This window comes from Cyprinodon variegatus, unplaced genomic scaffold (genome assembly GCF_000732505.1).
Source record: "Cyprinodon variegatus isolate N-32 unplaced genomic scaffold, C_variegatus-1.0 Scaffold937, whole genome shotgun sequence".
Lineage (NCBI taxonomy): Eukaryota > Metazoa > Chordata > Actinopteri > Cyprinodontiformes > Cyprinodontidae > Cyprinodon > Cyprinodon variegatus.
Genome location: NW_015151390.1, coordinates 127,057 through 139,250, shown reverse-complemented (window position 1 = coordinate 139,250; position 12,194 = coordinate 127,057). Strand labels below are relative to the sequence as shown.

Here is a 12,194-nt window from a genome sequence, read left to right as displayed (position 1 = left end):
TATAAAAAGAATAAGTATCAATTTGGTTTATATTTTTGTGAATATGTATATATTTTTGGATGCGTTTTGTGGATGGAAATCATCTGAAATAAATTCCCTCGATTATTTATTGATTTTCTATGTTTTAAGGCTAAAAAATGTATATCTAATTTTTTTATTAAGTTGAATGTAGATCCCATACTTTACATCTTTTGAAGTACAATAAGGGAGTCATTTTTCACCTCTTTTCCTATGAAGGCTGTCCCCATGTTTGGTAGAATATCTCAGAGCTGTAATGAAGCCTGTGACTACCTGCAGATCTAATAAATACACTGCAAAAATTATCTATATATAAGTCAAGAAGGTCTTAAATTAAGTATATTTGCCCATAATTTGAGTAGGTAAATTAGATAATTTACCAATGGAATTAGTATTTTGACACCCTAAAATAAGATATTTAGATAAAATGCACTTGAAATAGGACACAGCATTTATTTTTTAAATGTAAATTGTCTTGTTCCATTGGCAAAATGTCTCGTTTACCTCCTCAATCCAAGAAGAAATGCACTTATTTTAAGAAAAAAAAAGTTCAATTTTTTCCAGTATATAAACTCATCAAATTGTCTGGAAAATTTAACCTGTAATTCCCTCCAAGCAGAAGCAGACTTTTGTGCTATTCTGTTACTGGTTTATTTGAAGTTGCTCCAAATCCACCATTAAAACTAAGTAATGTTGTCAAGCATACACATTAATGTTACAAATAATAACTTGCAGAGCATATGAAGTAATACCGGTAGTTACAACGTAAATAAATAAAATACCTCGTTGGCTGCATGCTGCAAGGAAAAAGGGAATTACCCAAAAAATCTTAAAGATTATATTTCCATAAATGTAAACGTTGTTAGCATTGACCTAGCAAGAATCCTCCATAACTGATTGATTGTTTCTTCTGTGAGAGCTCAAACGATACCTTCTTAGACTTCAAAATAAAAGCATATTTATTATGTACTTGATAATTTAATATAAAACAAATGCAAATTAAATAAATTCTAATCAGACAATTACCTTCGAAAAAGGAAAAGAAATGATAGAACTATTATGCACAATAAGCATAAATGCAACGATTAAATATGCTCTCATTTAAATGATCAAACCAGCATGGACTAAACCATATATGATATAAACTCTGCTTTTTTATGTTTACCTCTAAGTTAAATCCCCCCCAATGATCCACTCTGTCCTACAATCTGCTGTAAACCGTCTGATAATCGTTCAGGATGACATGCAACCATAAAACTCTTATCTTTATTGAGATCTAAACAAATCTCCAGATGGATTTTAAGATGTTCTGTGCATGAGACCCGTCTGTTAGGAAAATCACCGCAGTCCTTGCGTGAATACGATGAAAACTGTACTCGGTCAGAGGGCGTCCTTTTCTCACGTAAGGTTCCGAGTCGTTCAGCTGTTGTCTTTTGTGTTTTATAGTTAGAGTCTAATCATTGACAGAGGTGAAGGTGGGTCAGGTCTGCGCTTCAGGTGAGGCTCCACCCTTATGAACTGACGGCTGATGTACTATTACTTTATTGCCGTCTGACGGTACTTTCTGCTTTCTAAGGCATCGTTACCAAAGAATGCAGATGTTCTGCTTTAAGATCCTTATGATTTAATCATCCTCATTTACTTTGTTTAAACCCTATAAATGTATTTAATGTTTCATCTCAACTGTACTAATGTTATAACTGCTGCTGTTTGGTCAAAGAGCAGCAGGTTTTTATAGGGAACGTGAGCTGATGGTCCAACAGTTCTTTTCATTTATATATTTTTTTCTGTCTCATTATATTCTGTCAGGTTAAACTGAGATTAAATCATAATAAAAAATTTCTTTTACACAAACTAGTTTATGCAGGGGAAGGCTTTAGGTATTTAACTCCCATAATTCTGGTTTTATAATCATCACAGATGGCAGATTTATATCCATTTACTTCTTTTACTACATGTTCTTCCCCCTGAAGTTATCTGCTGAATAACCTTTATACAGCATTAGAAAAAACCTTGTAAAAATGTTTAAACATGCAGACTGATGCGCGGGTAGCAGGACTCAGTATGATTGCAACATGTAGCTACATATTTTTTATTTAAAAAATGGTGATTTTTTTTATAAAAATCTTGTTTTCTTGTCTGGAATGATAGTTGTAGACATGGGTGTGGTTAGCCTTGTTAGACCATCCTGATCTCGCGAGCTTTCAAGATTTTCCTCGCTAATCAGTCTGGAGACTCTCCGTTAAAGAACATTTGGAGCCGTTCACCAAACGAACGTCCAATCAGCGTTGGCTTTGAGGCGGGTTGAGGTGTGACGCAACGAGAAGCGCGACAGTTAAGTCTAAAGAACATGGCGGCTTCAGCCAATGAAACTAGCGTTAGCGTAGCTATCAAGCAAGTTTTATCGGAATTACAGAGTATTTCTTCACTGAAAGAAGAGCAAAACACTGCTCTGGAGGCTTTTCTCAGAGGAAAAGATGTTTTTGCTCTTCTCCCGACTGGTTTCAGCAAGAGTAGCCTGGCTTGTGGTTGTGTTTTCGTCGTCGCTCTGTTAGTACGTCATATGCTTCCCAAAATTACTTCTACGGAAGGTTTCCAGATGGATATGTGGAGCAAATCCATCTGGGGGAGTCAGGTTTAGGGTGTGGTGGGATTAGGACAGGAAAGTTTTACCTCTTTATTTTTTTTCTCAGCCCTCCCCATTCTTATTTAATATAATTTCAACGTAATCATTTATTTAAAAAAAGTACAATTATAGGAAGTTTTTTTTTATATAATAGGGGGGTTAATAAAACAAAAAAAAAATCCATCCATCCATCTCCCCTTTTATCTCCTCTTTCTTTAATCTTTTCTCCTTTTTCCTGTTTTTCCTTTCCTTCTCTACTTACATTGCAGTGTCCATAAATGTAATACTCCCTGCATAATTATAATAAAGCTATTTATATGCATAAATCAATCTGAACAATATGGCAATAAAAAAATCTGCAAAATCTGTTGGGCTCTTTTTGGCATCAAGATAATTATCCTTATTGCCACATCGCCAGACACGACACTGTAAATAATAATAAAAAAAAAACATACATAAACCACTGGAGGAAAGGGACAAGAAACAAAAATAAATCAAAACAACTTTGTGATGCTTTACTGTTTCACCCTGTAAACCCTCTTGTGTGAAAAGTGTTCCAGAGTTTAATCAAAGCGCCCAGAGTTCCTCTAATTAGCAGCAGGGTTCTGTTTTACGAGCGTTTCTTTATCCTCCTCCACAGCGGGCTCATGAAGCCGGGTCTGAACGCCATCATGGGAGCAACAGGAAGCGGAAAGTCATCGTAAGTTCTTTACATTCCCCTGATTTTTTTTTTCCCCTTCTTTTTTTTCTTACTTAAGTGTTTTTCCATTCAGAGGTTCACTCTTTATGACTTAAAAATGTTTGTCTAATCATTGGATTGTTTGGTTCTACATAAACAAAACATGATTTAGTTCTCATTAACTGCATAAGAAAGCACGTATCTCCCACTTCCTGTTTCCATATTTCCACATGTTGCGTCCTTTATCCTAATTAAAAGATGGATATGAAACAAACCAGTTCATATCTTGATATATTTTCTATACATTTATGCACATTTTTAAGTGTTTTTTTCCTAAGCTTACAAATTCAAACCTATATTTATTTTCTCCAACTGTTTCTCCATCAGATTCCTGGATGTTCTGGCAGCCAGAAAAGATCCCGCCGGTCTGTCAGGAGAAGTCCTGATCGATGGAGCTCCTCAGCCTCCCAACTTCAAGTGTCTTTCTGGTTATGTGGTGCAGGTAGGTGAAAGCAGGCAGGAAGCCCACACAGAATGTTATTTTCTTCTTTCCAGGGATGTTTGCTGGAAGGGAAGGAAGAGACCGCCTGCAACAATAAGACCTGCTGCTGCAGCCGAGCTGCTTCAGCAGCATCAGATAAACTCTTTCAGAAACCCAGAGTCCCAGCAGAGGAAGTTTGATTCAATGTGAACAGAAATGATGGAAATAACGGCGCATCTAGCCGCACCTCATTGAGTTTTTGTAAGCAGTGGCTTCCTGTCTGCAGGACGACCTGGTGATGGGAACGCTGACGGTCAGAGAGAACTTCACCTTCTCAGCCGCGCTGCGTCTCCCGTCCTCCATCTCCCAGAAGGAGAAGGAGCAGAGGGTGGAAAAGCTGATCCAGGAGCTGGGACTGGGACGAGTGGCCAACTCCAGGGTGAGGAGAACAAAACTCCAACCAGGAAGTTATAATGTTAATACACTGCAAAAATTATCTATATATAAGTCAAGAAGGTCTTAAATTAAGTATATTTGCCCATAATTTGAGTAGGTAAATGAGCTAGTTTGCCAATGAAATGAGTAATTTTACTCTTAAAATAAGATAATTAGATAATATGCCCTTGAAATAAGACAATGCAATTGTGTTTTCTTATTTTAAGTGTAAATTGTCTTGTTCCATTGGCAAAATGTCTCTTTTACCTCTTCAATTCAAGAACATTTGCACTTATTTTAAGAAAAAAGGACTTATCTAGATTTAGATTTTTTGCAGTGTATAATAATAAGCATATGTATGATGTGCAGTTGTTATGATGTATTATAAACAGTGAATGGTCCACTGCTAAGGTTCAGAATCTCGAAGCTAAATCATGAATGACAATCTCAATTAGCTGGAATATCTTAATGAGATGGGGTCAGTTCTTAAAACAGGTTAATATGGATTGTCTTATTGTCTTGAAACAAGTAAAAATGTACTCACAGTCTAAATGTTAACGCGACTTAGTCTGCAATGTGTGCTATTTTAGGAGAAAAACTGCTCAGAATTAGTTTTATTATCTAGTTAGGATGAAAAAAATAAATTTTCTTAAAACAAGTCAAATAATCTTAACAATATTTAGTCTTACTAAGAAAATACATTTAAAAACAAGTGTAAAAAGACCAAAATGCTTAATTTAAGTTTATTACACTTGTATAGATTTTCCTTTTTTGCAGTGTAGAGCAGACAGTAACTAAACATGTTGGCTTTTAAAGCAAATTAAAGGCAGTGAGACAAAGGTAGAACACCTTAGAGCTGTAAAGTCTTGCTGTGTCTCAGGTGGGAACTCAGCTGATCCGAGGAATCTCTGGAGGAGAGAGGAAGAGGACGAACATCGGCATGGAGCTGATCATCGACCCGTCCGTCCTCTTCCTGGATGAACCCACCACAGGCCTGGACGCCAGCACGGCTAACTCTGTGCTGCTGCTGCTAAAGAGGTGAAGGGCGTCTCGTTCGCACTAACTGTAGAAAAACCCCAACCGGTCAGGGTCAGAGGAACGGCTTCTGGCTCAGAAATAACCTTTTATCACTTTAACTTTAAAAAGAAAATGTAAAATCAAAGAAAAACTGTCTTCATTTTAAGCAAGAAAGGAGCACATTACAGTGTTTGATTAAAGGACACGATGGAGTTTTATCATGTTGACGATTTATGTCTAAGCATCTACGCTATAAAAAATTATTCACCCAAATTTAAAGATGTTGATCATTTTATTACATAAATTGTCATTTACTTTTATAACATCAAGGTCAGTCTAATTATTATACAATTCAAAGAATAAACTCGATGTTTTTGGAATAAATGCACTAATTAGGTAGCCTAACTAGCCCCACCCTCCAGTGTCCAAAATAATTTTTGCCTGCTAGTGGGTCTCGCTTCGATCAATGCTCCAGGCCCTAGAACTGGTTGGCCAATCACAACGCAGAGATTTGTTTTGGATTTCTAGATGCAAAGCGGGCGGGGTTTTTAGGGTGTGACGACAAAGCTGTGCGGAGCTGGAGAAAGCACAACAAGGAAGATGGCAACAACTAATGAACAGTTATCGTTTGACCCAGCTTTGGAATCACTTTTGGAAGGATTAGACTTGGGATTTTCGTTAAAACGTGAGCAGGAAGAGGCTCTATTGTCTCTCATTGGTCAGAGCGTTGGCCAATAGGCACAGACATGGTTTGAAAAACAACAGGTTTTTCTCATCAACAATTTTCCGATGTCTCATTCATCGGTTCCAGACTAAATTACACATTTAATCTCACATTTAGTCTGGTTCATCAGGCTAGTAATTTGTATTAATTTTGAATTATTATACTTCATTAATTCTAAATACATACAGTGGAAAAATCAAAATTTAGATAAGTCATTATTTCTTAAAATAAGAGCATTTGTTCTTGAATTAAGAAGCTAAAAGAGGATTTTGCCAATCGATCAAGACAATGTAGATTTAAAATAAGAAAACACAATTTTATTGTCTTATTTCAAGTGCCATGTTATCTAATTATCTCATTTTAAGAGTAAAAATACTCATTCCATTGGCAAACTACCTCATTTACCTACTCAAATTAAGGGTAAATACACTTAATTTAAAACATTTGAACTGATTTCTATATCGTTTTTCCAGTGTAACCTGACACTGCTGTATTTTACACTAATAAGCTTTATAAAAATTCATTAATCATTCAATGGCTTTGTGTTAAAATGATCTAAAAATAGTAAATGGGATTTTTTTTTATGTAATACAATTAGGGTGAAATATTTTTCTGAGTGAACATCTTTATGAAACACTGAAGGACTTTATTCATTTCTATTGTTCTAGAGATATTGTCTTATTTACAGGAGCCCATTTAACTAGAATCCATCCAACCATTGATCCTCTTCCATGTATTCAAAGTTGATCATTGGGCAGCTTATCTAAGAGTCAAACTTTTTTTCCAAAGTTTAGGACAGATTTCTTCATTAAAAGAACAGAAAATGGTGACCCCTACAGGACAAGAGGAGTTCTAAGTTTTGTTTGTTATTCTGCAACCTTTGACCCCAGAGCTAAGTGGCTTTTTGGACTTCCCATGAAAGTTCTCCCTGACATTAACTGAAACTAATAAATAAAAAACTCATGCAGGGTTCTCATCAGCACATTTCAGCTGAACACTGAAAGTCGTCATCGCTGCGCTGCAATTAGGCAGAAATGATTATGTTTTATGATCAGCCCATTATCTGACATCAGTGCTCCTTCCCTCAGGGTTCTGTCCAGCACATTTCAGTGCAGCGGCTGGCTACACTTAAAGCTGTGAAAATTACTTTACCATTAGGCTGGTACGCTGAAATTTAATGAATGTTCAGGTGTGAAATCCATGTTTTTAAACACATTTGCCTCATTATTTGCACACAGACATGATTTTGATCTGTGAATATGTGGACCACCTGCTTTTTTAGGTAAAGAAGATAAAAAAAAAAAAGGTTTCAGATTTGCACCGATACACTCTTAAAAAATCCTGGTGAGAACCCTGTTATGATTTTATAAAATTAATAATTAAAAACAAATTCAGGGTTGCAATTCCACAGCCAAGTAAGCATAAACTTGATATTTGTTTAGATCTAGTTTTCCTGTCATTCGTTTGCAGACTATACACTTTTTTGTTGATTTTTCAACAAGTAACATGTTGAGTTAATTTATCCATTCTTATTTTACTACAGACAATGTATCTTTTTAACTTTTGAACCTTAAGATAGAGGTTAAATGGTGGTTCCTTAGTAAAGTGGAATCTGCACACAGCGCAGTATACTGTAATTAGAGTTACATGGTACTGTAATAAAATACAGTAAATGTGGAAGCTATCCGTTTCATTTCATTTTTCTCTTTGAAAAACCTCACAAATGGCATTTAGACGATATTCTGCATAAAAAATAAGTGAAATAATGGTAAATTCAGATTCAAAATTGGCTCTGTACCACCGTGAGCACTATAAGCGGATTCCAGTGTAGTAACAATAGTAGCTTGTTTAAAAAGATCATGAGGCATTTGCAGCTCTAAAGCTTTATTTACCTGAACTCAAGTCAAAATGTCTCAATGACTCATCGTTTATTAACAATAAACTTTAACTGTTATTATAACTGTAATATTATTATAGGATGGCGAACCACGGCCGCACCATCATCCTGTCCATCCATCAGCCCAGATACAGCATCTACCGCCTGTTTGACAGCCTCACCCTGCTGGTCAACGGCAAACAGGTCAGCTACTCAAACACATCAGGCAGCCCAGATGTTGAATAAAACAACCTGCTAACTCTGTTTTATGGTGAAATGTAAACATGCAGGTTTACCACGGCCCGGCACCCAGAGCGCTGGATTATTTCTCTGACATCGGTAAGAAAGTGGAGCAAAAGTGGAATCTGATTCAATGCAGCAAGGGGGTCCTTAGATCCGTTTGGGGGTTTTCTCTTCCAGGATACAGATGTGAGGCTCACAACAACCCCGCCGACTTCTTCCTGGACGTCATCAACGGAGACTCCACCGCCGTCGCCCTCAACAGCCTGGAGGGAGGAGGTAGGTGGCTTGCTTGATATTATGTCTTAGATCTTTGATTTTTATTTTTTATTTTTCTCAAGTAGAATTGGAGACAGAGCAGAGCAACTTTTCTCAAAATGTTTTCTCTCAGAACAGGAATGACTGATAAAAAGGGAAAAGATGGTGGATGTTTTTTGACAGTGGCGGCTGGCCAATAGAGGGCTCTAGAGCGCCGTCCCCCCACCCAGTGACCCTATTTAAGACATAAATATTTTATATATATAACATTTAACAATATTTTAAATCCATTTAGAATATTTTGAAATATATTAATATGTATTTCTTAGATGTGCAAGATAAATATTTTATCTTTAATAATTAGTAAAGCGTCATTCAGTTTTTCGTCGGATTAGTGACGTATTTCCGCCCTGTGGCACAAAAAAATTTGCTCGTTGACTCTCGTTAAAATGTGTCTATGCCCAGTAGCTCCTCTGCAATCAAAGTGTAATTGCTCACCAGCTCCTGCCATAGCGCAGACGTTTGGCGGGTGATTGACAAGTCGAGTCGCTGGAGTTGGAGATTGAGATTGAGAGATTGGAGACAGAGAAAAATGGAGCAAGAAGTGTCTTTTTCCAGGACCTGATTTAGCAAGAAGGCTTGGCTAACTGCATTTAGCGAGGCTAACACTGTGGTCTGCCTTTTTCAAACGTCAGGGTTGGACAGATCTGAGCATGGATAAAGACTGACTGATTTTGAATGAATTTTGAATTCAATTTGAGTGAATTTCTCCGCTGTGAGATCAATAAAGCTCATCTAATCTAATCTTAAAGCACTTTTTAGAAAAGGCAAAGAAGAATGAACGATCTGGGATTCACATAATATAATAATATTATAATAATATAATGCACTTTTTCAAGATGTTTGTTCATTTGTTGCTCTTAAATAAACACATTCTCAGAAAATAAATAGTATTTTATATGTTAAAAAATATAATGCTGACTAATAGCTTCTCCCTTATTAAATTAGGTTTGTGACACAACATCAGACCATGCAAAACACAGGTTTGCCTTCACAAAGCCTCAGAAGGGCAACATTTATGTACAAAAAGTAAACATGTTGATGAAGATTCTCAGTCATCCAGGTCATAGTCATTCCGTAAAAGTTTTGGTTTCCAAGATTTGAAGATGTTTTGGACATTTGAATTGAGAAAGCTTCCTGGAAATGTGGCGAAATGTCTTCAAATCTTGGAAACCAAGTCCAGTGGATATTTTTTGAACTTTTACGGAAAAAGTAAACCTGTACATCAAATTATGTTTTTGTTTGTATAAAGTGTTTTTATAATGTTTTTTGTTGTTGGCATTCATATAAATATACAGGTGAGTGATAGCTTTGATTGGTTTTTGGTATACGTCTTATTTTGAATTTATAGCCCCCCCTCACCCACAGAAAACCACTGGTTGTTGATTTGATTTTGTTCCAGAGAACTAATGAGCTCAGTCCCATTCAGCACTGCAAAAACAATCTAAAAATTAGTAAAAATGTCTTAAATTAAGTCAATTTAATGCTTAATTTGAACAGGTAAATAAGATGACTTGCCAATGGAATGAGTATTTTTACCCTTAAAATAAGATAATTAGATAATATGCACTTGAAATAAGACAAAATAATTGCTTTTTTCGTATTTTAAGTATTAATTGTCGTGTTCTATTGGCAAAGGGTCTCATTTACCTCCTTAATTCAAGAAAATACACACTTATTTTAAGAAAAAAATGACTTATTGAGATTCAAATGTTTGCAGTGAGCACATTTAAGACGTAGCCATCTTTAATAAATGTTCTTTCTCTAGATGGCGATTCCCAGCAGGACGATGAGTCGGTGTCCAAGACGAGAAAAGGAATCGAGGACAAACTGGTGGAGGAGTATAGAAACTGCGAGCACTACAAACAAACCAAAGATGAGCTGGGTAGGTATAAACCTATAAACACTTCCATCTTTATGAATTCATTTTATTTTTACTTCATCTCCAATGAATCATTTCCTGGAGACCATATTAGTTGGACACAGACAGAGGACACTGGTCAACACGGGACTGTTAAAGCCGTTTTTATATCTGGCCACTTTGGAATCATCAAATCTTTTAATTACTTTACTTTAGATTACTTTATTTCATCATTTAATTAACTTCTCTGGTATAAAAGTTTGCTCCCATTTATTTGACCTTTTTTCACTTTTTATACAACTGCATACAGCCTGAATATTTACCCAGATTTACAAACAATGTTATTATTTTTGTAAATTAGATGTTAGATTTCATAGGAATTATTTGATTTAACTAGAAATAATTATCAGATTAATCGTGATTAATCAATTAATTTATGTCAACTAGTTTAATAATCTATTAATCTTAAACTGGAGTATAAAGACTGTAAAACAAGCCTTTAGATGATAGGCTGACCCCAGACCAACCGACAGAGCAGTAATTATATTAAATTTGTAAAATATATATATATATATATATATATATATATATACATATATATAAACATTTTGCATTTAAGATAATAATAAAAAAAATGTTGTCTGTCAATATTCTCCATCCAGAACTCCACAAGAGGGAAAGTTTTTGTTTCACCATGTTTAATTTAGTAAAAACTCTTCTCTAATGAACCTTTGGCTATCTGATTATTAATTGATTAATCGAAAACATAATCGACTTGCAAAATAATCGTTAGTTGCAGCCCTCCTTTTAACATTAGCTGCAATATTTAGGATAGATTTAGGTATGTAGCTAATTAGCAACACCAGGCACCTAGGGAACAACACAACTTTCAATATCCCAACGTTAACTATTATTGTTGTTTTTCTCAGACAAAATCTACTATTTAGTCTAAAGGTACGTTTTTGAACAGGCTTCAGCTTTTTACCATCATAGTGTTTCAAATGGTTTAAATTTTGCTGAAAATCATCCTGCTACAGTTCAAGGAGATAGTAGGCCTTTCTTTGTAATGAGAAAACTGTATTGGAAAATGAACAATGTTAGAAAGTTAGAAATGTTAGAAGAAACACGTTTTTACAGTTATTAGGTTTTCATTATTAAAGTGTTTCAGGTTTAGCAGAATTCCTGCTTCTTTGCTGCATTTTCTTATTAGCTGCTAAAACATTTGTTGTAGGGCTGAAACAATTAATTGAATTATTGAAATAATTTTCAACTAATTTAGTAATCCATTAATCGTTAACTGGAATAAAGACACTATAAAACCTGTCTTTAGCTGACAGAGCGACCCACTTAGAGCAAGAATTTTATCAAAATTTAAAAACCTAAATTAACATTTAGCATTTAAGATGAAAAAAAAAAGTTTTTGTCTGTCAGTAAGCTTTATCTCGAACTCTTTAAGTGGAAAGGTTTTAGTTTCACCTGGTTTCATTTTGTTTTCTTTAAGGAACCTTTGGCTATCCAATTGTTAATTGATAAATTGAAAAAATAATCAACAGATTAATCAATTTGCAAAATAATCATTAGTTGCAGCACTAATTTGTTGAAATAACAGGTAGGGCTTAGAGATTTGTTTTTGGCAGTCGTTTCAGATTAAGTTTAATATTGAAAAATCAGTCTGTCATCATTGTTTGACATTATATGATCAATTATTAATTCATCATTATTCTATTTCTAATTTTAAATTAGCATTCACTAGAATTTTACACAATAGAAACAAAACATTTAACAGATATATTCTACAGTCACTGTTTAGTTGTGCATATTACTAACTTCACTAATCTCTTTTGCTTAATTGCTTAGTGAAGCTTAAAAGCTTCAAACAAGAAATCCGCAATAACTTCAGGAATTTTGGTCAGATTTCC

At 35.1% G+C, this 12,194-nt stretch overlaps 1 protein-coding gene across 2 annotated transcripts in view; it reads left to right on the top strand.

The window, feature by feature from the left end:
- LOC107100119 (ATP-binding cassette sub-family G member 2-like) overlaps positions 1 to 12,194 on the top strand; it is a 35,922-nt gene that overhangs the window by 17,041 nt on the left and 6,687 nt on the right. For both annotated transcript variants that reach the window (XM_015398486.1, XM_015398488.1), the window contains exons 4-11: positions 3,285 to 3,344; positions 3,711 to 3,825; positions 4,091 to 4,243; positions 5,120 to 5,277; positions 7,958 to 8,060; positions 8,147 to 8,195; positions 8,277 to 8,375; positions 10,183 to 10,299. In XM_015398486.1, coding sequence (XP_015253972.1) covers positions 3,285 to 3,344; positions 3,711 to 3,825; positions 4,091 to 4,243; positions 5,120 to 5,277; positions 7,958 to 8,060; positions 8,147 to 8,195; positions 8,277 to 8,375; positions 10,183 to 10,299 — 854 coding nt within the window. The remainder of the gene's footprint in view (positions 1 to 3,284; positions 3,345 to 3,710; positions 3,826 to 4,090; positions 4,244 to 5,119; positions 5,278 to 7,957; positions 8,061 to 8,146; positions 8,196 to 8,276; positions 8,376 to 10,182; positions 10,300 to 12,194) is intronic.